Source organism: Pinus tabuliformis, chromosome J (assembly GCF_031772625.1).
Source record: "Pinus tabuliformis cultivar Carrire ecotype Pingquan chromosome J, CPIR1, whole genome shotgun sequence".
Lineage (NCBI taxonomy): Eukaryota > Viridiplantae > Streptophyta > Pinopsida > Pinales > Pinaceae > Pinus > Pinus tabuliformis.
The window spans coordinates 577381563-577404855 of record NC_142295.1 but is presented as its reverse complement, the minus strand read 5'-3'; the positions used below and the strand labels follow the sequence as shown (position 1 = coordinate 577404855).

General features: G+C 40.0%; 1 protein-coding gene across 2 annotated transcripts in view; it reads left to right on the top strand.

Annotated features, from left to right (window-relative positions):
• LOC149228296 (uncharacterized) overlaps window positions 1-23293 on the top strand; it is a 311074-nt gene that overhangs the window by 143725 nt on the left and 144056 nt on the right. For both annotated transcript variants that reach the window (XM_089375668.1, XM_089375669.1), the window contains exon 4: window positions 3013-3106. In XM_089375668.1, the coding sequence (XP_089231794.1) occupies window positions 3013-3106 (94 nt within the window). The remainder of the gene's footprint in view (window positions 1-3012; window positions 3107-23293) is intronic.

Genomic DNA, 23293 nt, shown 5'->3' with positions numbered 1-23293 from the left:
TATCAATAAAACTTGTATTAACGTTAGTAAAGTCACTCCACATTGTATTGACTATAGAAAGTAATAAGGATACCACTGTGAACTAGAGAGTAGATTGAAAGCTTAGAGTCTCCTTAAAGAAATATAGATTGACATAACTAGTAGCTCTCCAAAACACAAGTCTATAAAAGATGTCTTGGAACATCTATTATGTCTTATATTACAATTTACTTGCAAATTTGCACTCCCATTAAATGCATTTACTATTCTACATTTTCCAGCTTGAGCATGAAGTCAATTTTGATGTTTATATTTGCTAGCCAGTGCTTGATAAAGTGCCAACTATTAAAACACTGTGAATTTAAAAGCTAATCCAAATGCATCAGATTCTATAATGTGATGCAGTTTATGGATCATTAAACTTCCACATCATATTGAGTTGTTCCGTCACATTGAATTTGGTTCTTATTTGCTTATGCATTGGATGCATATCATAGCAGGTCATGGCTTTATCATTAGGTCACACCTTGTCTTTTCAATTCTCTCTCACACTTCCTGGTTAGTTTTAATATGTCTTCTAGTTTGATAGAATGGACTAGACCTGAGTAAACTAGCTTGTGCCTCCTCTAAAGTACTAGTCAATCATCTATGTTTGATATCATGCCAAAATTTTAAGCCCATTTTTATACAATATTCTTGTTGATCTAGGATGATGACCATTGCACCAGCTGGAATTTGAAGTTTGAAATGCTATGCATTCATGGGCCCCACCTTCTACGTAAGCCTTAATAATTTTATGAGAGATGGCTAGAGACTACTTTTCAGAATATGGTTGTCAGGTGAGTCGATATGAGTTCAAAAATATCGAAAAGAATCACAAGTAAATGACTTGAGACAAGAAAAACGCTAACTCAAAGCAACAAGTGAGAAAGAAGTGAACTGTGATCTTTGAGGTTATAAAAATAGCATATGAAACAATTATTAGGTTTGAATCTGATCATTGTCTCAATATACGAAAGGTAAGGAAGTGCAGGGACCAAATAAATATAACAAATATGACTCAACACTCAACACTCTGGGTATTCAAAAATACACTAGTGTATGCCAACAAAATATTAATAAATATAGAACCTCTATAGAAACAAACCTATACCTGTTATAAAGTAAATTCAATTTTAGACTTGAAAAGTCATTAAGTGCATGCCATAGTGCAAATTAAATTGGATACAAGTGATGGATCCGGCTGCAACATTTTAATTTTTTAACTAGCTTCAATCATTTTTAAATGTTCAATGATGATAGAAACACAAGGTCCAGGCATTGCTGAGGCATTGGCATACTGAAACTTCCACTATTTAAGTGTTATTATTAAATGACTGAGCTGAATCGTCTCCTATTTAATGCTTGAATATGGAGCCTACATGATTAAGTTTGTATGCAAGTGTTACTTAAAGGTCTATTCTAGTTAAGGAGTCCATCTGATCGTGTAGTAAACAACCTCTCTGTCGGGTAACTTGACAGAATCTGGTAATGAAAAACATCTAGTTTAGCAATGAAAAACTGTTTTTCTTTTTCAAATTTTGTCATTGCAGATCGATTCCTTAGCCTCCATTTTCATTGGGGCACCTCCATATTGCAATTTCTGCAATTCCAAAATTCTGGCAAAATTCTGACCAGATTTATGAAAAAAATGCACTGGAAAAAGGGTCATGTGTGCAACATGATTTGCTTATTCGTTCTAGTCAAGGGACAAGCAGTCTAGTACAACGAGGCAACACATTACATGACAGCTGTATTTTATTAATTGCATGCTGTACCATTCCTTAAATGGAAGTCATATTGTTCTCAAGTGCAGGGTGTACTCCTTTATAAATGCACATTGCAGGCATTTGTACAACATTTATAGCAGGCCAACCTTCATAATTGTAGGCAGTTGACCTACGATAAATTATGGGGTCTGGGTAGGCTACATCAGATGCTATCTATCTATCTATTCATTATTTTTTCATGGAGTTTGAGTAGGCTACATTATATGCTAACTATCTATCTTTTATACTTATACATTTATCTGAAGTCTGTGGATACATTTATGTGTTGTGCTTATAGGGCTTTAGTGAGACTAAGGCGCAAGACTATTCATGTATTGCTTATATGGTACTTTTTGTGGTGACAGTAATGATGCCTACTTTAGCAATGTGCAATTGTAATATTTGGACGAAGCTACTTTTGGACCCATGGAATTGCAATGTGAATGCCTCTATGACTCCATTGTACTTGGATGAAGCAAGCATTGGAAAGATCTGTAGAGTGACGTTATCTAAATGTTTATTATAATATTGTTTTGAATATTTGGTAATTTATGCATGCTATCTTTGTTTCATCCCTCGAGGATATGAAATCCATTTCTCTTTTTACCACATACATGTTTCAATTGCTAGAATAAATGTTCTATTAAAGGATTTCTTTATATGACTCTTATACATTGAAATGGAAGTTGATAACTGGTGAAATACTAAAAGAAAATCTGAAATGATGACAAACTGATCATGAAATTAGATCAATATCTATGTTATTGTGGGAATGGAAAGCTGAAACATTTACTCCAAGGTTGTTTCTGCCTGAAAATGTGAATTCCAGTGCCAAGTTAAACAATGCACTGTGGGAAAGTTTATTAGGAATCATGATAATTGAGCCTACTTGAGTATAGTGCACTAGCATAAGTCTAAGACTAGGGTCCATTCAAGTGTATTTTTCCTTATTTCAATTATGACAATCACAGGGCACTTTGATTTCACATAAACAAACTCTAGCTCCAGATGTTTCTATATTACGTCATGCATTTGATTTAATTAATTTCTAACTTATGACATTCTAGTTAAAAAATTAAATTTATGCTTAGATATAATATATAATCTCACCAACATTTGTAGAATGTCCTTTGGTAGAAATGATAATTTAGTCAATCGATTAATATTTAATGCTAGAGAGGATTGAACACCCAGGAAGTTTAACTTGTATACATCTGTGATGTAGGTACATGTCTTTCAAGTTTTCGATTTCATTGGTGAACCTCATGAGACAGATGAGATGTCACCAATGTGGTTTGAGCAAACGGATATTCCATTTGGTATGTTGCTTTCGTCCTTTTCTTTTCATAGTTAATTCATAAAATTTTGATCTTGTGATTGCAACTTGTCAATTATTTTTATATTCTTTTAGTGATATGGAAGGGTCATAACCAGTTCTTCGTTATCTATCTTTCTATTTTTTTCCCAATAATTGGTCACAATTTATAAATTTAAGAAGTCACGTTAGCTTCATCACAAGAACTAGACAAAAATGAGAATGTGATGAGGGAAGAGTGTGAGAGTGTGGGTGAGGGAGAACACACAGGCACAAGAAGACATACGGGCAGTGCATGATAGGAAGAGAGTACAAAAGGGGGATGCGATAGCATATGTTGTGTTGCCCCTCTGAAAATTCATGGTTTGTTTTGCATTTTTATAGGCCTTTAATCCTTTATTGAGCACTGTTACCTGCTAAGATGTAGCAAGGAATGAAGACCCGATGGCCCAATGGACGAGGCACCAGTCAAATTTTCTAAGTTCAGAAGTCCAGCAGGGCAATCTTGCCCCTTTCTTCTTCTCTATTCTTCTATCTTCTTCTCTTTTTTTTTCTCTATGCAAATTCCATACCTCCACAAGAGAGTTGTAAAAAATGTCACTAGCATGATGAACTTATGTAAAAGACTTAGACCCTCGAGACTTGGTTACTAAGGAAGTTGCTCCAGAGTGTTTTTTCACTTAATTAATTATTTTTTCTTTTCAGTGATAATTAATTAATTGAGTTTTTTCACTCATGACCTCCAAAGCTGGAGTGCTTCTTAATAACTAGGCCTTGAGTGTGTTTTCTAAGTTTGGAGTCAATGTATATTATCATGTTAGGCATTATCTTGAGTCTCATGGAATTGCATTAAGTTTTAGTAGGATTTTTAAATAATTAAAAATTTCCCGCAGAAAGGGAATTTTAAATTTTTCATTAAATGTTATGTAACAAATAAAAAAGTTGTACTAGGAAGACTTGTATGGCATGTGAGTACTCAATTTTCATGTTCAGAGTACTAACATTACTCTAGTACCCACTTTGGGGTGGAAAATATTAATTTTCCCTCATGAAAAATCACTTTTACCTATAAAGTGAGAAAAAGATATAAAAATTCAGGGTATTAAATAACTGGGAACATGCCGGAAACATGTTCCTAGTCAAGTAAGTCTCTCAATCTCTTATGTGGGGTGAGTAAGCACTTAAAGATTATTTAAGCCACAAATGGAGGTTGAGTTGAATGCCAAATCAAGAAGGACAAGCGGGCTGCCATCAAGTGCGAGTTAGAGGCCCACATGGAGGCCGAGTTGCATCATTTATGGCAGGCTGAGTTCACTTGTTGGTTGTCTCACGAGTGAGAGGATGAGTTGGGAGAGAAGAGTGAGAGTTCACTCCCTCTTCTCCTACACCTTGCCCACTTGGAAGCTCGGTCTTCCCCCATTTGCTATGCTGTCCCCTTGAGAGATACACATTGGACACTTGGGCTCATACACAACCCTCTCTTGGGATCTCCACCTTGCCACTTGGGAACTGTGGCTCTTCATTGGGACCATCAAATTCTTTAGATTCAGTCCCTCATTTCTTATAAATTTGATCATTCTCCTCCATTGTTGACCTGTGTTGGAAGCTTGGGGAATTGCTGCTACATTTTGTATTGTTCCATCATTTTAATAAAATAAGGCTTTGGAGGCTACACGGTGCTTTGAATCTTTTGTGGCTGCTTGGAGTACAATGGAGGTATAATTGTTTTAGTTGTATTTGCTTTAAGATTATTGTTGTAATATGCCTTTAAAGGGGTGTTTTAACCCAGTAGGAATAGACTTTCAAATTCGGTTATTTGTTATTCTATTTGCTTTCTTATACTCTGAAATCCTAAATTATATGTTCATCTCAGCTAACTGACATATTTTCAAAATTTCACGTGTAGGGAGCACCTATCCACTAACAATTTTTCTTGGCAAAGATCTTAAGGAATAGTAGGTGTCTCAAAGTTTAAAGATTTGGGATCCTCCTTGGTTGGAGTACTAAACCTTAAATACAAAAGAAGCTCATTCCCATTGTAATGTCCCAAATGAAAGAAATTTGGAACAAGCAAAAATTTGTAGAAAAATAACTTCGGAAATTTAAGCCGTCAATACCATAAACAATTTGCATAGATGTTCACCACGAAATTAACAACAAAACCATGAAGCATAAATTACAACTAAAAATGGACAAGAAATATATGGAGAATCCTCAGCCTTATTTTATTAAAAATAAAGAATACATAGAAATCTGGAAATGGCTGAGAGTATGGCCACTAAATAAATCTGCTCCAATGCATTGGGCCTCCAAAACAAAATGAAAATCAACAAAATGCAACCTGTGAACCCTGAATGGATCCACCAAGGGAAGAGATGGGTGCTCACCCACTCTCACTGAATCACCCGAGGGTTTCCGTTCTGGGGCTATTGCTGAAGTAGAGAACCACGTTCTCAAACCTCTCGAGTCTCCACAAAGACAATACACAAATCCAAGATGTCTCCAATGGTCTCCTCCTCTTCTTTTAAAGATTTGATGGACTTCTCTAGAACCTTCTATTTTATTATTATTTTAATCATGGAGCACTTTTCCCTCTTTTATTTCAATTAAAATATTCTTTTTAATGCAGGAAAATGGTAAATTGGCCACTACGTCTCCTCAAGTCACTGAAACTCATATCTAACCATCCCATCCTGTAGATCTTCTCGTTTTGGTTCCAACGAGCTATTACAGTGAGGTGTTCTACCACAGATTCCTCCCAAAATGCCACCTTAAGCGTAATTAATTGAGTCAGGCCCACTAATAACTCAGTTTTTTGAAAGTTGTTGGAATGCGCCGAAACGAAAGGCAAACTGTGCGGATGATGGAATATACCAAGCGAATGCCATCGGACCTCACAAAAACTCCTCAAAACTCCATCGGGACCCCTGATGACATATTTTGCTCCACTGACCTGGCTATCCTTTGCCCTGGAAATCCATCCTAGCTGTACTATGAAGAAGAATAAAAATGGGGACATGACAGTTCTCCCGGCCCAAGATTTCTTGCTCTCAAGCAATCCAAATCTCTGGACCAATCTAGTCACCCAACACAACTGAGACCCAATGCTCGGATCCCATACAAACCACTTGTCCACGTCACACCTCCAAGCTATCGAAACATGACTGGATCCTTCAATCCTTGGATCCCATGTCCATCTCTGACTCAACTTGCTACTAGTAGATCCACCTGGATCCCAATGCCACTAAGAAGGAGCACTAATGCTCCATGGCTCTGACTGTGCTATAGCTTTGACTGTGAATGTTGTCCCACCAACTGCATACCAGCTCATCACTTCCCTCCAATCCAACATCGGGCATAGGCCAAGGTCATCACCACTCTTATGATGCAGGGCAAATATTATGAAAACACTGGTGACCTATTGATCCACCTCCCATTGCTCATTGAAACATATAGTAACTTCCTCATCTAAGTGCCCCTGCTATACTGTGCCCCGAGCTAAGGTTGATACTCCATCAAAAGCATACCAACTCATGATCCCCCACCAATTTAAGTCATGGACTCTGGTGTAAGGAACAAGTCTACTATGCTGATGTTGGTCCATGCTGAACTCATGTTGCTCTACCTGGTTGGACAACCATATCCATCGAGAAAATCCTGCCTCTCCCCCTGTAATGGGTACAAGTAGCCAAACTATGTTGCAAGCCCCATCTATGTACTCCTGGAGAGGGCTGCTACCTGAAATGCTGCAGCTCGGTTGGCTACCACCACACTTGTTTGCACCTCATCAATGGGTACACCCAAAGATGGATGCACTGCCATCTCCCTCGCCTGATAGGAAACTCCATGCTCCTCCAGGCCACCAATCTCTTGCCAAACTGTCCTGTCATACTCCAGCATCTCTTGAGGACAAGTGTCAGTGAACATCGTCACCTTGCTAGCTGTCTGTACATTTGTCTGTTCCTCATCAACGATTGACCCCAAGGGTAGCTGCTCATCGTCCATCATTATCGGTTCAATATGAATCTCCAACTGGCCCTCCTAGAAGGCTTACCATGCATACTGCGCACATCATCCTCCTCAGTTGACTCAAGATCCACCATATGCTGCTCATGCTAAATCACCATTGGTGACCCATCATCCTGAATGTCTCTCCTAGGACCCCCTGACTACTCATCATATGAATCTGGCCTGTTGTCAACGATTCTACATGACTCATGCTCCTCGGAAGCATCCTTGTATGAACCCATGGACTCATCCAAAGAAGAATCCTCTCCCCAAGAGTCAGAAGGAATCTTCCCCTGCTCTGCCTCTATCATCTCCTTAGTGTCACTCAAACATGAGTGATCAAGCCCCCAAGGTCCCTTGAAAATGAAGCAAAGATCCTTCCTCCTCAGCTCATTCCTGCTGCACGATCCACCAAACCTGAGCAGCTCCTCCCTAGTCAACTGTCTCCTGAGCAGCCCCATGTTTTGCTCAACCAACCTTTCGGCCAGTTCATAAGCAACAGGTGAGAATTGTTGTTCTCTCCTTCAAATGGTCAACAATCTAGCTCGCAACTCCCTGCAAATGGCATCACGATCTCCCATAACTGAAGACAAAATGGACAACATGTTTGCTTTGACCGTGCCAGGGTGATGATCCTTAATGCTAAAAAAGGATTGGAACATTTGAAGAATCAGGTCATCAAACTCTAGATCAAACATGATGTCATAGGTTTGAAGCTTGGCCATATCCTCCAAAATTCGGAGTTTTTCCCAAAGGTAAGACCCGCAATGTTATCTAAGTCCTGAAAGGTCTCTACTATCAACTTGAAAATTCTCCTCATAACATTATCATTGAAAGGAGGTATGGGTGCGGTCAACCTCATAAAGTTACTAAGACATGATGCAATTGGAAGTTTAACCCCTTCACAAGGTTCCTCCAATAATTTGGGCTGTATTAAAGCTAGCATGGCTGGTTTCAAAGCCCACATCAACTTCTTCCCCTCTAACTGACTCACTTTGGAAAGGAGGGAATGTAGTTCATCAAGTTTGAAGAGAGCTTTCCATGTGACCCTCATGTGCTTCAAATTTGTCCCAAGAGCAAAAATTTTGTGTCCTGTTTCTGGCTTCTTCTGCGAATCTCTTGGCTGCTCATGGTTAAGAATGGCATGGATCTCTTCTGAGAAAGGTTTTCTTGTCAATTTTGTTTTCTGTTCTATATTTCCGCTCATGGAAGTATTGCTTTGATGGTTCATGAGATGTTTTAAAAGCTCCATCATTCTGCAAAGCTATGGAATTAATACACAATTTTGCACATCAAATTCTGGCACATGGCAGCAGTTCATACATCACTCATACAACCATATCTAGTCCTCAAAGGGTAGCTATAACACCACACTTAGGTCTCTGCGGATATAAAATAGTAGCCACACTACAATGGACAGGGCACCAAGCCACTCTCAATACCTCGGCACGTGTCAAATGGCACTTCACCTCCAATCCTATGAAGTTTTCTCCAAGAGTTTTCCTTCTTTTCTTGCACATAAGACTCTAAAAATTTCTCTCATTCTTGGTTCGATTTTATGAGACATTATTGTTGAATCTAGCAAGTTAAAGGCTCATTTTTACTGCTATCATAACAACAACAAATCAGCCAAGAATAGCTGATTAAACTCAGCTCTTCTTGGTTGTTTTATAGTAGGATTTTTTTTTAATTTAATTAGCATTTCACTTGGTAGATTTTGGGTTTTATATACTAACAATTTTGAGTGTTCCAAAGGCATTTTGGACACTTTTCACATTGATTTTCTTGCTGGTTTTTAGCAGGTCAGTGAAATTACAAGGGGATGTTTTGCCGAAATTTGGTCAAATTGAAGCATTCAAGCACCCGGAAAGAACCTCACACATTCCCCTTTGTAAAACAACGAGTTTTACCATCATTGTAACCTTGAAACCACTATTTTCCCTTCATTGGATAAGGGATACCCATCATCTAACAAAGTATTCTAATCTTGAGGGAGCTAGGAGAGTCTCCTAGGCATCCCAATACCCCTACCTAGCGGGGGTCTCTTGTGCCTTGTTTCTCATTTTCATGGTGTGCTTCTATTCGGGCTTTATTTTAGTTTGACACTGCAAAAAATTAGAGTAGATTTCATTTTTATAGATTAGATTTCATTTTATGCGTTACGTTAGGTTTCAATTTTGCAGAGTAACAAACCCCATCAAGCTCTATTATACTTTTCACCATTGAAGCCTAGCCTGATCCTTGCGTGTGATCAAAGAGAGCTTGTTGGTTGATTTAGTTTAACTAGGGAAAACCACGTTTATCTTTATTGTGAATTTGGGAGAAAAGTAAAGGTTGACTTGTGAAATCAAAATAGGAGCTAGTTCTCCTATTGTTGGATCTCCTTGCAACTAGTTGACTTGTGAAATCAGGGGAATACTCATTGAAGTGAAGCTTCCTCTTGTTGGATCTCCTTGCAACCCTCTCTATCTCATTCAAAGGATAAAGATCAAAGAGGAAACACGAGAGATTAGTTCATTTTCATTCAATCACAGTTTTCCATTGTGCATTCACCTAATTAATAAATCTAAATCCAAGTGAAATCTAATATAATAAAAGTTAGCAAGAGCACTCATCACAACATTTTGTTTACAACATTCAACACTTGGGTTACATTTCATTTGCTAGATCTACTTTCAAGCAATAATCATTTACTTTTTGCAATTCATTTACAAGCATCAACAATCTACTTTTTGGCATTGGTCTATGTCGTTATTCATTTCTGTCATTTGATTATTTGCTCATCTTGTATATTGATGGTGAATGTGGTTATTTGCTTGTCTATCTTTTCATATTGCATGTTGATGGTGAATGTACTTTTGCGTAATACATAAAACATTTCTTATTAACTATAACATAGTCAGACTTAGTTGTTTTTTAGGGACTACCCGGCTTAGCTTGGCTAGGAGTTAGCCTAGATGGAGGAGTTGAGATTTGAGTGGAAACTATTCAACTCGAGACTTGCCTCCTGTTGACCATGTACATGTCAATAGTCCAGGAAGCAGAGTATAAAGTAGTGGATCAAATTTTTTAAGTCAATTTCATCATTGTAATCCCAAATTCTGTGAAATTATTGTAAATGATTCTAGTATGACTATTAAGCCATGTAACAACACCTAGGTAAGCCTATGATTCTTCTCAAAGGGTTTCATCCTAGGAGTTTTTAACATCCCCAACTTATGTGTGTTTGTAAACACGGATAATTGGTAGAGTTTTTCTCCCCGATATATCCCAAAGCTAGGGTGAAACTCATTGACGAGGTCTTAGGTGAGTCCTAGTGTTTATCGAGTCTATGTATTTTTCATACTAAATCATGTGTCTTGTCGCAAAATTTGGTTGATTCTCAAGAGTCTATGTCTATGTGTATTTCCCCTTTTAAGGATTGATATTGTAATATGTTATCTAGGAAATATTTTTTGGTGAATGGTTCCTCATAATTAGAACACCATTACGAAAATATTTTTAGATGCACTTAGAGGGTGGAAAAAAATTAATCCCTTCTTGAGTCCTTATTTTTTTTTTCTTCGTAAGTACTAATTCTATTAAAAAAGGTGAAAAAATATATACAATGAGGTCAAGACCTCAGAGGAGGCCGAGGCCATTCCTCAACCAGAAACTCAGAGACATTACAGTTCAGGCCTTCAACCAGATTTACAGTACAGACTTCAAAATTTTGACTTTGGACCTTGACATACTGAAAAATTTTACCAGGACTACAATCGTCATGCCCTTCACTGACCAAAAAAACAAAGGAGCAACTAGCATAGCCATATTTAAGACAAAAAGTAGAACCTGTATTGACTGTTGCCACTGCCTGTAACATGAGAATGAACAAGACATAGACATCTAACTTCAGAATCAAAGACACAAAACCAAAATTGCATAGCATATAGGCGAGAAGGCCACCCGACAGAGAGGAGACATGATTAATCTGCATGTTTTGGTGAAGCTGGCGTATCCTCATTCACCTGGCTAGTAGAAGCTGCCCAGGTCACGAAACCGTCTTCATCCAGTGCCGGTGCACCTCCATCAGGATTAGTAACCAGATGTAAAATACTAACTGCCCTTTGAGATGGCCCGCAGACTAAAGCATCATTCTGAGTCGGATCAGGCTGCTGAGGCGCTTCCGAAACAGGGGCGTCCTCTTGCATGTGATCCGCATGGAACACTATCCCTGTCAAGTCCCCTAGCAGAACACTATCATCCTGAGAGTGTGAGGAGATGGATGGGGTCGAACTGAGCTGGTTGCTCTCCTCCTCCGAGACAAATATGGTAAAATTTACAGTCACCACAGGCCTGTTGAGCCGACTTTGAAACGTAAACCTGGAGGTCTGGTATGAATTGTTCGGGATAAGCCTATCTTGATCCAGAGGCGGAGATGAAGGAGGAGCTAAGGCGATGGGAGCAACATTCTGAGGAGCAGGTCGAGAAGGGCGACCTCTGTTCCCTGAATGGCTTCCTCGTCGTGGGATTCCTCGGCTGCGAGGCATGATCAAAGAGGCAAATGAGCTAGGAGATCGATTGAGACAAAGCAGACCAGAAACAGTAAGAGCGCTGAAAGATTCAGGACGCTTCCAGAGCCAAGCTAACATCCAGACCCGAAAAACCAGACAGGGGAGCTGAAGCGGCTTTGCTTCATAATAAAAAGGGTCATTAATTGCGACAGGGGCGTTGAGCGGTTCCATGCCCATAAGCCAACTTGTGAGCAATGCAGCCATACTCGCATTAATTTCAAACCAAATTCGAGACTGCTCAGAATTTATTTCCTCTGCCCTGAACTTGATAGGCCATCCTACGACGCGTACCCTGCATACCATCCGCCTGCCATCCGTCAGGCCAGATGTTTGAATAGCGGAGTCTGTCATTGATTGCAGTTGGAGTCACCCGCATCCGGGTTGAGTCCTTCTTATTTTAATTTCCGACAAAAATAAAAATTAAATTAGCTAGAAAATTATCCAAAAAACAAAATGAAGGGAAAATTAATCACCCTCCAAGTGGAAAATTCATCAAAAAATTATTTGAGGCTATTTTCAAAAGAAAAACCCAAGTCAAAGATAAAACACCTCATTTGAAGGCAGAAAAACCTAGTCCAAAAATTCGTTGGGGTAGAAATGACTATTTCCTAGCAATTTGAATTTTTTGGGCCAAGCAGAGAATTATTTTGCACAAGTAATGATAATTCTATTTTTTGGAAGTCCTCTATGGTCCAGAAGTCAAAGTTTGGCCCCTCTAGCGCAGTGAACAAGGAAAATCAATTTTTTTGGAGATTTGTGCCAGCTAATCAAGGGTTCAAATTTTTCCTCTAGGATCAAGCCATGGATCGATGAAACTCGCTATTATTTCGACTTAGAGGGGTTATTCCCTCTCATTTTTTCTATATAAGGAAGCTCTCAAGCTCCTCTTTGCATCTTGATCTCACTAGATCGAATTTTTTTTGTATTGAGCTAAGCTTTGTTGGAATTTCTGCATTAATAAAGACTTTGGGGTTTCAGTTCAAGGTGTTTTCTCGCTTGATGATTCATGGTATCTGTTGCATTAAGTTTAATGCTCTAATTGTTTAATTGAAGATTATTGTTCCATAGCCAGTGGTTGGATTATCTATTAACACAAGTATCTTGCTTTAGGTACTGGGTTAGAGTAAGGACATTGAATCTAGCATATCTAGCAGGTATATCTAGGTCTCTAGACTTCTTGTGTAAATTGAGCCCCTCTGGAATTAATAATATACCTTATGTGTAGAGATCTTCAGATATTCAGCCCTTGGGCATGACCCAAGTACATGGACTTCAAGATGATTACATCCTATTTGGACTTTGAGCTTATCTAACGAATTTGTTTTGCAGAGTTTGGGTTTGTGCATTAAAATTAAAATTATTTCCATCAAATTATCTTGCAAAATTTGTTCTTGGGATATTAATGAATTATTTGCTAATTAGAGCCTATTTTCTTTTGTAAATTATTGTAGATAATTTGTGAATATTTTGTAAATTTCTAACCCTTGTAAATTATTTTTCTCACTTGTAAATAATAATTTTGGGGTTTTATTTTAGATTTTTCTAGATCTTGTGTCTTGGGCTCTATTTATTCATCTTGCAGGTGCCAAAGGACTAAATCTTTGAAGACAAACTCAAGTGTGAAGGTCTTAACCCTCACCTAGCCTAGATGGTTAGGGTTTGGAGGGGTATTCAGCCTAAAGAGGAAGCCGCTAGCCCTAGAGGGCTTTTCTGCTATTGCAACTGAGGTTTTTCTTGAGCAATTGATTTCTGAAGTGGTTTTGCACGTGGATTCTCAAGGTTGAGGTAATTTTTGGGTATTTTTTAGGGTTTGAAGGCTATATTAGTCTAGTCGCAGGGGCTGGAGGCCATATTTGGCCTAGATGCTGGGAATAGAGGGCTAAAAGCCCTACCTGAAACCCTAATTAGGCCTATGAGGCCTAGTCGCAGCCTTAGGAGGGCCTAAAATTGTCGTTTCAAGTGATTTTAAGGGCTAACTCTTTGTTTTATAGGCTTGAAAGAATTTTTGGCAAGTCTTTGCAGTGATTTCTCATTGTATTTTTGTCATCTAGTGGACTAATCTTGGTTTTGCAGGCTTATTATCCCAAGGTTGCTTGGGAGTAGGAGCGAAAGCGGGGAGTGGGAGCGGGAAGCGGGAGCGGGGAGCGACATTTTCAAAAGCTCCTAGTTTAGGAGCGGATTTTTATATAATATATATTTTTATATATTTTGATGCATCTATGTCAACAAAAGCATGTAGAATGATGAATTAGATATAAAAAGCATAAAAACATGCATTGAACCATATAACATCAATCATCTAGAAGTTATAAGCTTCATCAACAACGTCCACAAGTTAGTAACATACAACATATCGAATCTCATGATTCACCAATCTTAAAGTTTCAAGCTTTCAAAATTTGATATATAACATTTATCATCATTTATCACTAAAGTTGTAACTTGTACTTGTAACCATTACCGTTACCAAGTATCCAAATGATAACAAAGAATATCTAACATGAAATAAAATGCTTCAACTTTCAACTTTCACGAAGCATTATATTCATAATTCATTACCAATGAGTTATAATTGCCGACTTCAAACTTAAAACTTAAATTGTCATATATTGTTTACAAAAAATATCATAATAAATATGAAAGGGTCAACAATTATAAAATCTACTAGAAACTAGAGAAGACAAGTAAATATATTATCTATTGCTAATGCTTGGGGACTAGGCCTCTTGTCGCCATGAGAAATGTCTAATTTTTGAGAAAGCATGTAGAATGACGAATTAGTTATAAAAAGCATAAAAACATGGATTAAACCATATAACATCAATCATTTAGTAGTTACAATCTTCATCAATCACAGGTCCACAAGTTACAAATTTTGATTTATATAACATGTAAGGGTGCACATAACCAAAATAGCATCGAGTGCAATCCATCTCTAAAGCGAAAATATATCAACAAACAAGATCTAGATGGCCTCTAGCATCCAAAATAATCATGCTACAACAAATACCTACATATCATCAAAATCGTTGCCTATCTTGGGATCTTTGTCATTAATATCACCCTCTAAGCATTAACATAAGAAAGAAAAAATATAGCATGTCAAGTCAAGATTTTATTTGAGTGATGGGTACATTTTTAGTAGGGTCATGATAGAGGAGTTCGACAACCAATGTCACTAACATCAAGGTACATAGAGGGATCGACGCTCTTGATTAGATACGAGTTCCATACCCTAGTACATGACAAAATCCAATAGAAACATTGCAATCCCCCCAATTCTGAAATCCTGAAAAATTGATAAGTTTGCTAGATTTTGAGTGAGATCTAAAATCATACTTTCTCCATATGAAATCCAATGAGGTCGGAGCCACTCTCAAACATCCTGAGTCATTTCATGGTAATGTTAAAAATTTAAGTAAAAGGATGAAAATGAAAGATAAAGGAGAATGTCACTACATTACCATGAATTGCATATCAATACTAGGGCCATAGGCTTGATCATTAGGTTGCCCCACTAAAAAATTCTTGTTTCTTTGAAAAAATTTGCGTTTGGAATGTGTTTGATTTTTTTTTCTTCTTCTTTCTTTTGTGAAGAAAGCTAGGAAGCGATTTTTTTTGGGGAGAGTGCTCTCGAAATTCACTACCTGCGGGAGTGAATTTCGTGAGCACGTTCCTAGGCTTTGGGAGTGCACTTCGAGAGCGGATTCAAGAGGGGGGAGGGCGCTCCCCCGCAACCTTGTATTATCCATTGTATAAGGGTTTAGAGGGCTCAAAGTTTGTTTTGCTTCACTATCCAAGGCCTTTGAAGCCTAGCTGCTAGCCCTAAGGTTGTTTCTAGGCTTGGCCACAAGGGTTTCTAGCGCTCTTAGTGTTGAAATTTCTAAGTTTGACACGTTAGAAACCCTTCATGTACTTTCTGATTTATTCCTACCTACTTGTTCTGTTAATTAATAAGTTATTTACCATGTAAATACTGGAAATAAATACAAGTACATGCTCAACACATTATAGATCATCAACTGAAGGAAACAAAACAAGCACACAAGTGACACTGTTGTTTTTGGACTAATGTCCCCGGAAAAACCCAATGCGGGAAAATCGGTGCAACTATCTGAGGGTTTTATTATTATACAGTTTCTGAATACAACCTGGGTGCCAAAACTGGCTCACCCAACAGAGAATATTCTCGGTAATAGTACCTCTCCTTCAGAAACAGATGCTTTGGCTGAAACCTTGAATAAAGACTTTGGTAGCTCCTCAGCTCCAATCTTCCCCACAATAAACCCCAACATCAGCCTCTTCTACCCTCTGCGTCAGCTTTCGCGGCTGTTCCCGGCAGTTCCGGCTTATGCTCTCTGCGTCAGCTTTCCCAGTCGTTCCGGCAGTTTCGACAGTTCCTGACAGTTCTGGCTGTTCCCGATAGTTTCGGTTTCTGCCCTCTGCGTCAACTTTCCTGGCTGTTTTGGCAATTCTCGGCAGTTCCGGCTGTTCCCGACAGTTCCGACTTTTGCCCTTTGCATCAGCTTTCCTGGCTGTTGCGCTGATCCTCCCGGTACTATCTCTGTCTCTCTGCTTCTGTATTCACTGCCCCTCAGCTGCAACTGTGATCACTCTCTCAACTTCCTCAGCAAACTTTGCCCCAGAAAAGTTGAAATCTTGATCAACTCGGTGTGTTCTCCAAGTGACCCTCAAGCCTCCTCTTATACTTTTCTCGTTGACAAATCAACGACCGAGATTAAGTCCCTAATCAACGACTAATATTAGATCTGGCTTGATCCATGACTTTTGGACCATTCTAACACAGTTTTATATTAATTCACATAAATATTTTAATTTCCCTAAGTTTAGACTTAGGGACTCCGTTAAAAATATTAATTATTTTAATATCTCCCAAACTGTTCAGAATTTGCCCAAACCCTTTCTAGGTATTGGAGATCTCATGTGCTTTAGCCTCTCTGCCAAATTTCGTGGCTAGAGCACATTCGATGCTACCCCAAATCAACACTCCCTCTTAGCGAGGACTGTGTTCTAGCAATACTCCTTACTAAGTATTACTCTGATCATCCAGCATTGGTCCTTGATGCTAGGCTTGTTGCCCATCATCTGTACTGCTGCATCTCGTGCTGCCACCCATGGCTCTGCAACTGCCACTGCTGCATCTGTATGACATCTCCCTCTGCATCCGTGTTGCTGCCCATGGCCCTGCCACTGCCACTATTGCATTTGCACTACATCCCCTCTCATCATGCTGCATCGTGCTGCCCATAGCACCGCCATTGCTAACTGCTGCATGTAGGTTTTAACCCCGTACAGAAATTACCTGCATATGAATTCTAAAACACATAAAATAAACAATGCGAGAGCATAACACATAAAACACATATACATAGATATTTTCCCCTGGATCCCAAAACTGGGACTTCCTTTCAATGTTATAATACATATTTATACATGCCGAAGCATCCAATACCATGGATCGAAAACCATTGCATCCAAAACCATGGACCAAAAACTATCGCGTCCAAAAACATGTGCGAAAATCATGCACAAAACCATAAGTGGGTCTGCCCAACCTAACATAGGTTCCAAAACCAAAATTTTCCGAGGCGCTGCCCTGAACCTCATAGAGTGGGGTTATCTACACCCCTTAAACCCCCTGTGACCCCCCCGCTATGCAATCGACGCAACGAAGGGGGGGCTTCGCCCCCTCTCTAACCCCCCGGTTAACTACGTGGGCTAGTCGTGGATAGAAGATAACACAACCAACATTCTCCCACTTGTTGTTTTTTTTCCATAGGGGGCCACAAGAGAGCTTAGTCATTTATCTAGCCCTACAACGCCCGTTGTTTCTCTACACCGAGAGAACTTTTCAGAGCTCACAGATTTTGTCAATGCATCTGCAGTATTCTTCAAGTGTCCACCTTTACTAACAACACCCTTTTGTCTTCTATCATATCCCTCACAAAGTGATACTAAACATCATTGTGCTTTGTCTTTGAATGATATGCAGGGTTCTTTGCCAAAAAAATTCCACTTTGGTTATCACAGTCTATCCTTATAGCTCCCTGTACTAACCCCATACTTGAACACAATCTCTGCAACCAAACTACTTCCTTGCTTGCATGAGTGGCTGCCATGTATTCTGCCTCTGTAGTTGATAGTGCCACTACAGATTGTTTCTTACTCATCCAACTAACTGCACCTCCAAATAGGTTAAACTCATACCCACTTGTAGATCTTTTCTGATCCAGATCTCTAGCCCAGTCTGCATCAACAAAGCCACGAATATCCAACACTCTGTTCAATCTTGGTCTTCCTTGGTAGCACAAACCATAATCACTAGTGCCACGCAAATACCTGAAAACTCGCTTCACTATTGTCCAGTGCTCCTTCCCTGGTTTTGACATAAAGCTGCTCAATACTCCCACTGCATGTGTAATGTCTGGTCTAGTACAAACCATCGCATACATTAGGCTATCGACTACACTTGCATATGGAACACGGGAAATGTCCTCTTTCTCTTCTTGTGTCTTGGGACACTGTTCAACGGATAACTTTACACCTACAGAAATAGGAACCTTCATCGGTTTACTATCCTGCATATTAAGCCTCTGCAATATTGTCTTAACATATTTCCTTTGGTTTAACCAGAGCTTCTTCTTTGTCCGATCTCTTTTAATTTCCATGCCCAAAATATAGTTTGCAGCACCAAGATTTTTCATGTCGAATTTGGAGGACAAATGGGTCTTCAAATCCTAGATAATTTCTTTGTCATTTCCAACCAGCAACATATCATCCACATACAAGACCAGATAAATAACACGGTCACCAATTAATTTAAAATACACACAGTGGTCTGCTTTGCTTCTGGTGAAGTCAAGTCCCCGTATAAATGTATCAAATTTTTGATACCACACCCTTGGTGATTGTTTTAACCCATACAGAGACTTCTTTAACTTGCATACCAGTTCATTTTTACCCTTCACCGCAAAGCGTTCAGGTTGCTTCATGTAGATCTCCTTTTCCAGATCCCCGTGAAGAAATGCTGTCTTCACATCCATCTGTTCTACTTCAAAATCAAAAGCAACTACAACAGATAAAAGTAATCTAATAGAAGCTACCTTGGCAACAGGAGAAAAAATATCACCAAAATCAATTCCTGGCACCTGGGAATAACCTTTTGCTACCAACTGAGCTTTGTATTTCTCCACCTTTCCTTCTGCATTTGTCTTCTTTTTGAACACCCATTTGCTGCCAATGGGTTTCCTTCCAGCCGGCAACTCCACCAAATCCCAAGCCTCATTTTTGTGCAAAGATGCCATTTCATCAACCATGGCCTCTTTCTAGAGTTTTCGATCCTCTGAATCTACTGCTTCCTTCACAGTTTTGGGATCATCATCAGTAATAGATAAAGCAAAATTTGAATAGAAAGCAGATGGACTATACCTTTCTGGTTGCCTTCTTTCTCGAACTGATCTTCTCACCCCTGGAGTTTGTGGCTCTTCATCTTCTGATTCCTCCTCTGTTGTAGAGTCCGATTCTTCCTCTTTTAGCTCAAACTCTATCTTCTCAGGTTCTTTTGGTTGGACTTCATGTTTAATAACATCTTTCACCTCTTTGAACACCAAATCTCGGCTATACACAACCTTCCTTGTTACTGGGTTCCAAAACTTGTAACCCTTTAAATCATCCTTATACCTAGTAAAGATGCACTTTTCAGATTTACTATCCAACTTGGTTCATTTCTTCTTTGGAACATGTACATATGCATCACATCCAAATACCCTCAGATGTGAAAGAGAGGGTTTCTTACCAGTCCATACCTCTTGTGGAGTCTTATCCTCCAACACTGATGAAGGTGATCTATTGACCAGGTAACATACTGTCTCCACTGCCTCTGCCCAGAATTCCTGTCCTAACCCGACACCACTGAGAATGCTTCTTTCCCTTTCTATCAATGTCTTGTTCATTCTTTCTGCAACTCCATTTTGCGAAGGTGTATATGGAGTAGTCTTCTGCGGTGCTATACCACACTTCTTACAGAATTCTTCAAATTCCTTACTGCAAAACTCTCCACCGTTATCTGTCCTCAACACCTTTATCTTCTTCTCTGTTTGGTTTTCCACCAGAGGCTTAAATTCTTTAAACCTGTCAAAGACTTCAGATTTCTTCTTAAGGAAATATATCCATGTATTCCTTGAAAAGTCATCTATAAATGATACATAGTACACAGACTTACCCAGTGATGGAACCTTCACAGGTCCAAACACATCACTGTGCACAAGCTCTAATATCTGTTTCGTCCTCTTACCACCAGAGGGGAAACTCACCCGATTCTACTTCCCATATATACAATTTTCACAAAAATCAAAATCCAGAGAGCTATAACTCATACCTTCTACCATACCTTTACCATGAAGTATTTGAAGGCCCTTCTCTCCAATATGTCCAAGCCTTTGATGCCACAGCATGGTCTTCTCTCCAGAGACCACTAGATTTTCTGCTCCACTTTCAGGAACCACATAACTGTTGCACCCATCAACAACCATGCTACCTTGCAGCTTGTATAGAGTTCCAATCCGAACTCCCCGCATCAATCCCAGTGCTCCCCGAACCATCTTGCAGGTATCCTTCTTGAACATTGTTTTTACCCCTGCATCATCCAACTTGCTTATAGAAATCAGATTTCTGGCGAATGCAGGAATATGCAGAACACCCAGAAGTGTTCTAACCCTTCCACCTTGCAACTTCAACCTTACTTTTCCGCGACCAACGATTCTAGCCTTCCTATCATCCCCTAAGAAGATATCACCACCATCGTATTTCTCATACTCACAGAATCACTCTCTATGGGGAGTGAAGTGAAAGGATGCACTTGAGTCAATCAACCATGCCTCATGATCTACATGTGTACTTGAAGAAGCCAAGTACACATCCCCACTTTCATTTGAGGTGGTTTCGCCTCTACAGAAGGAGCATCATCAGATCCCTTTCCTTTGTCAGGAGCTTTAGATTTACAATCCCTTTTGTAGTGCCCTTCCTTTCCGCATTTCCAGCGCACCACCTTTACAGGTTTTCCTGGAGATTTAGATCTCCCACTCGATGACTTATTTTTGTTTCTTCTGGGACCGTCCTCGTACAGACAAGGTATCACCATTATGACTTTCCATATTTTTCTATCTCATCTCCTCCATTAGCAAGGATGAGACTATTTCATCAAACTGCAAGGCAGTTGCATTGCTACCTATTGCAATAACCAGATTATCCAACGAATCTGGTAGAGAACACAACAAACTGATGCACTTATCTTCATCTTAAATTTTAATATCAACAGATGCTAACTGACTTACCACAGTATTAAATGCATTCAGATGCTCTGTCACCGAGTCTCCATCTTTCATTCTCAGGGTATACAGCTTTTTCTGCAGGAACAGTTTATTCACCAGAGACTTAGATTGGTACAAAGTCCCTAACTTGTCCCACAAAGCCTTCGCCGTAGCTTTCCCTGATACATTCAACAATACTGAATTTGAGACACACAATCGTATTGTGCTCTTTGCCTTCCGTTCCAACTTCTTCCATTCTTCATCGGACACTCCCATTGGTTTAGTACCCGGATCTACCGCGATCCACTGATCTTTATCCACCAACTGATCCTCCATCTTGAGTTTCCACAACTCAAAACTCTGAGCATTAAATTTCTCGATCTCTATCTTTCCACTGCTCGCCATCTTCTTTCACCACTAGAATCGATCTCGCAGATCTCCCACTGAATAGGGTCTACCACAGGCCCGAGCGAAACCCCTCATCAACAAAGGCGTCCCCTTGAAACCAAAATGGCTCTGATACCAAATGTAGGTTTTAACCCCTACAGAAATTACCTGCATATGAATTCTAAAACACATAAAATAAACAATGCGAGAGCATAACACGTAAAACACATATACGCAGATATTTTCCCCTGGATCCCAAAAATGAGACTACCAGCTTGATTTTTCATTATGTTTCTTTCAATGTAATAATACATATTTATACATGCCGAAGCATCCAATACCATGGACCGAAAACCATTGCGTCCAAAACCATGGACTGAAAACCATCGCGTCCAAAAACATGTGCGAAAATCATGCACAAAACCATAGGTGGGTCCGCCCAACCTAACATAGGTTCTAAAACCAAAATTTTCTGGGGCGCTGCCCCTGACCCCATAGAGTAGGGTTACCTACACCCCTTAAACCCCCTATGAGCCCCCCGCTATGCAATCGGTGTAACGAAGGGGGGCCTCCGCCCCCTGTCTAACCCCTTGGTTAACTACGTGGGCTAGTCGTGGAAAGAATATAACAGAACCCAACATTGCACTGCAACTCAGTTATTGAGAAGTAAGTAACTGATCTCCCAACTCTGACATCTCTGTCAGGCTAGAGACACTCTCGATGCTGAAGGTCCCTCTGTCGCTGACAAGTGCTCCCTCTTTGACCTCTGCACTGCTGGAACAACTCCCTGCATCTATCACCGTTGCACACCTCTCTTGCCATCCTGCATTGGTGCAACATTCCCGTGCCTCTCGCACTGTTGCAGCCGGCTAGCCTCGCGCTGTCTTGGGAATCCTGCATTGTAGCTCTCTCTGTCGCTCCATCCCCATCCGTCTCTACTAACATTGCCAGTACTGCTACTCCTCTTCGGGGCTCCCGTAGCAAGGTCTAATCCAAGAGGCTGGGTACCTCGAGGATCCTGCCCCTCATCGCCTGTAGTCCGTGTGACTATAGCTCGATGTCTCCCCACTTTCGCTCAAGTGTTGTGTGAGCACTCATGGCACAGAGAACAGACAGGATTCCGACCTTCCAGATGACAAAGTTGGATGCCTCATCTAACCTGTCATGATCCCTTAGCCCATTCATGGCCATCTCTCTGCTCTTCTTTCGACTCCTCCGAGTCTCTCAACTTCTCGTCTGTAAGTTTTTGGTTCGACTCCCTCTGAGTCTCAACTTCCCTTCTGGAAATCCTTCTACCGATGTCGAGTTGCCCCACTCCAATCGTCTGTGCAATTGCACCACTGATCCAAATTCCTTGGCTAGAAATCCACCTCGGCAGCGACTCCCTCCTCCTTGGTCTTGCCCTGTTAGGTACTGTTCTAACGACAATACCCCACCAGCTTCGCTCCACAACTTACCCACAGCCTCTTATGCCTCAACAAACTAAAGGTTAGAGCTTCTACGCTCTGCGCAATCCCGACACCAGCAAAATCCGCACCTCCTGGCCACGGGCGTCAATCCTTCATGACTGAGAAAGATGACTGGGCATTGCATAGGTCAAATCTGCTCCCCTCTGCCACTGCGCTGAATCTCTTCCCAGCTCAAACTTGATGACGCAGGCACTGCGCCACCCCTTCCTTGCTGCTTCTCTGCTAGGAACAACTTCTATAATTCGGGACAATTGTTTTCTGTTGCCGTTGCTCTGCTCGGCTGATGTCCTCAGTTCTCCTGTGATATGTAACCACCCTCTGATACCATGTTGGAATTTCTAAGTCTGACACGTTAGAAACCCTTCATGTATTTTCTGATTTATTCCTACCTACTTGTTCTGTTAATTAATAAGTTATTTACCATGTAAATACTGGAAATAAATAC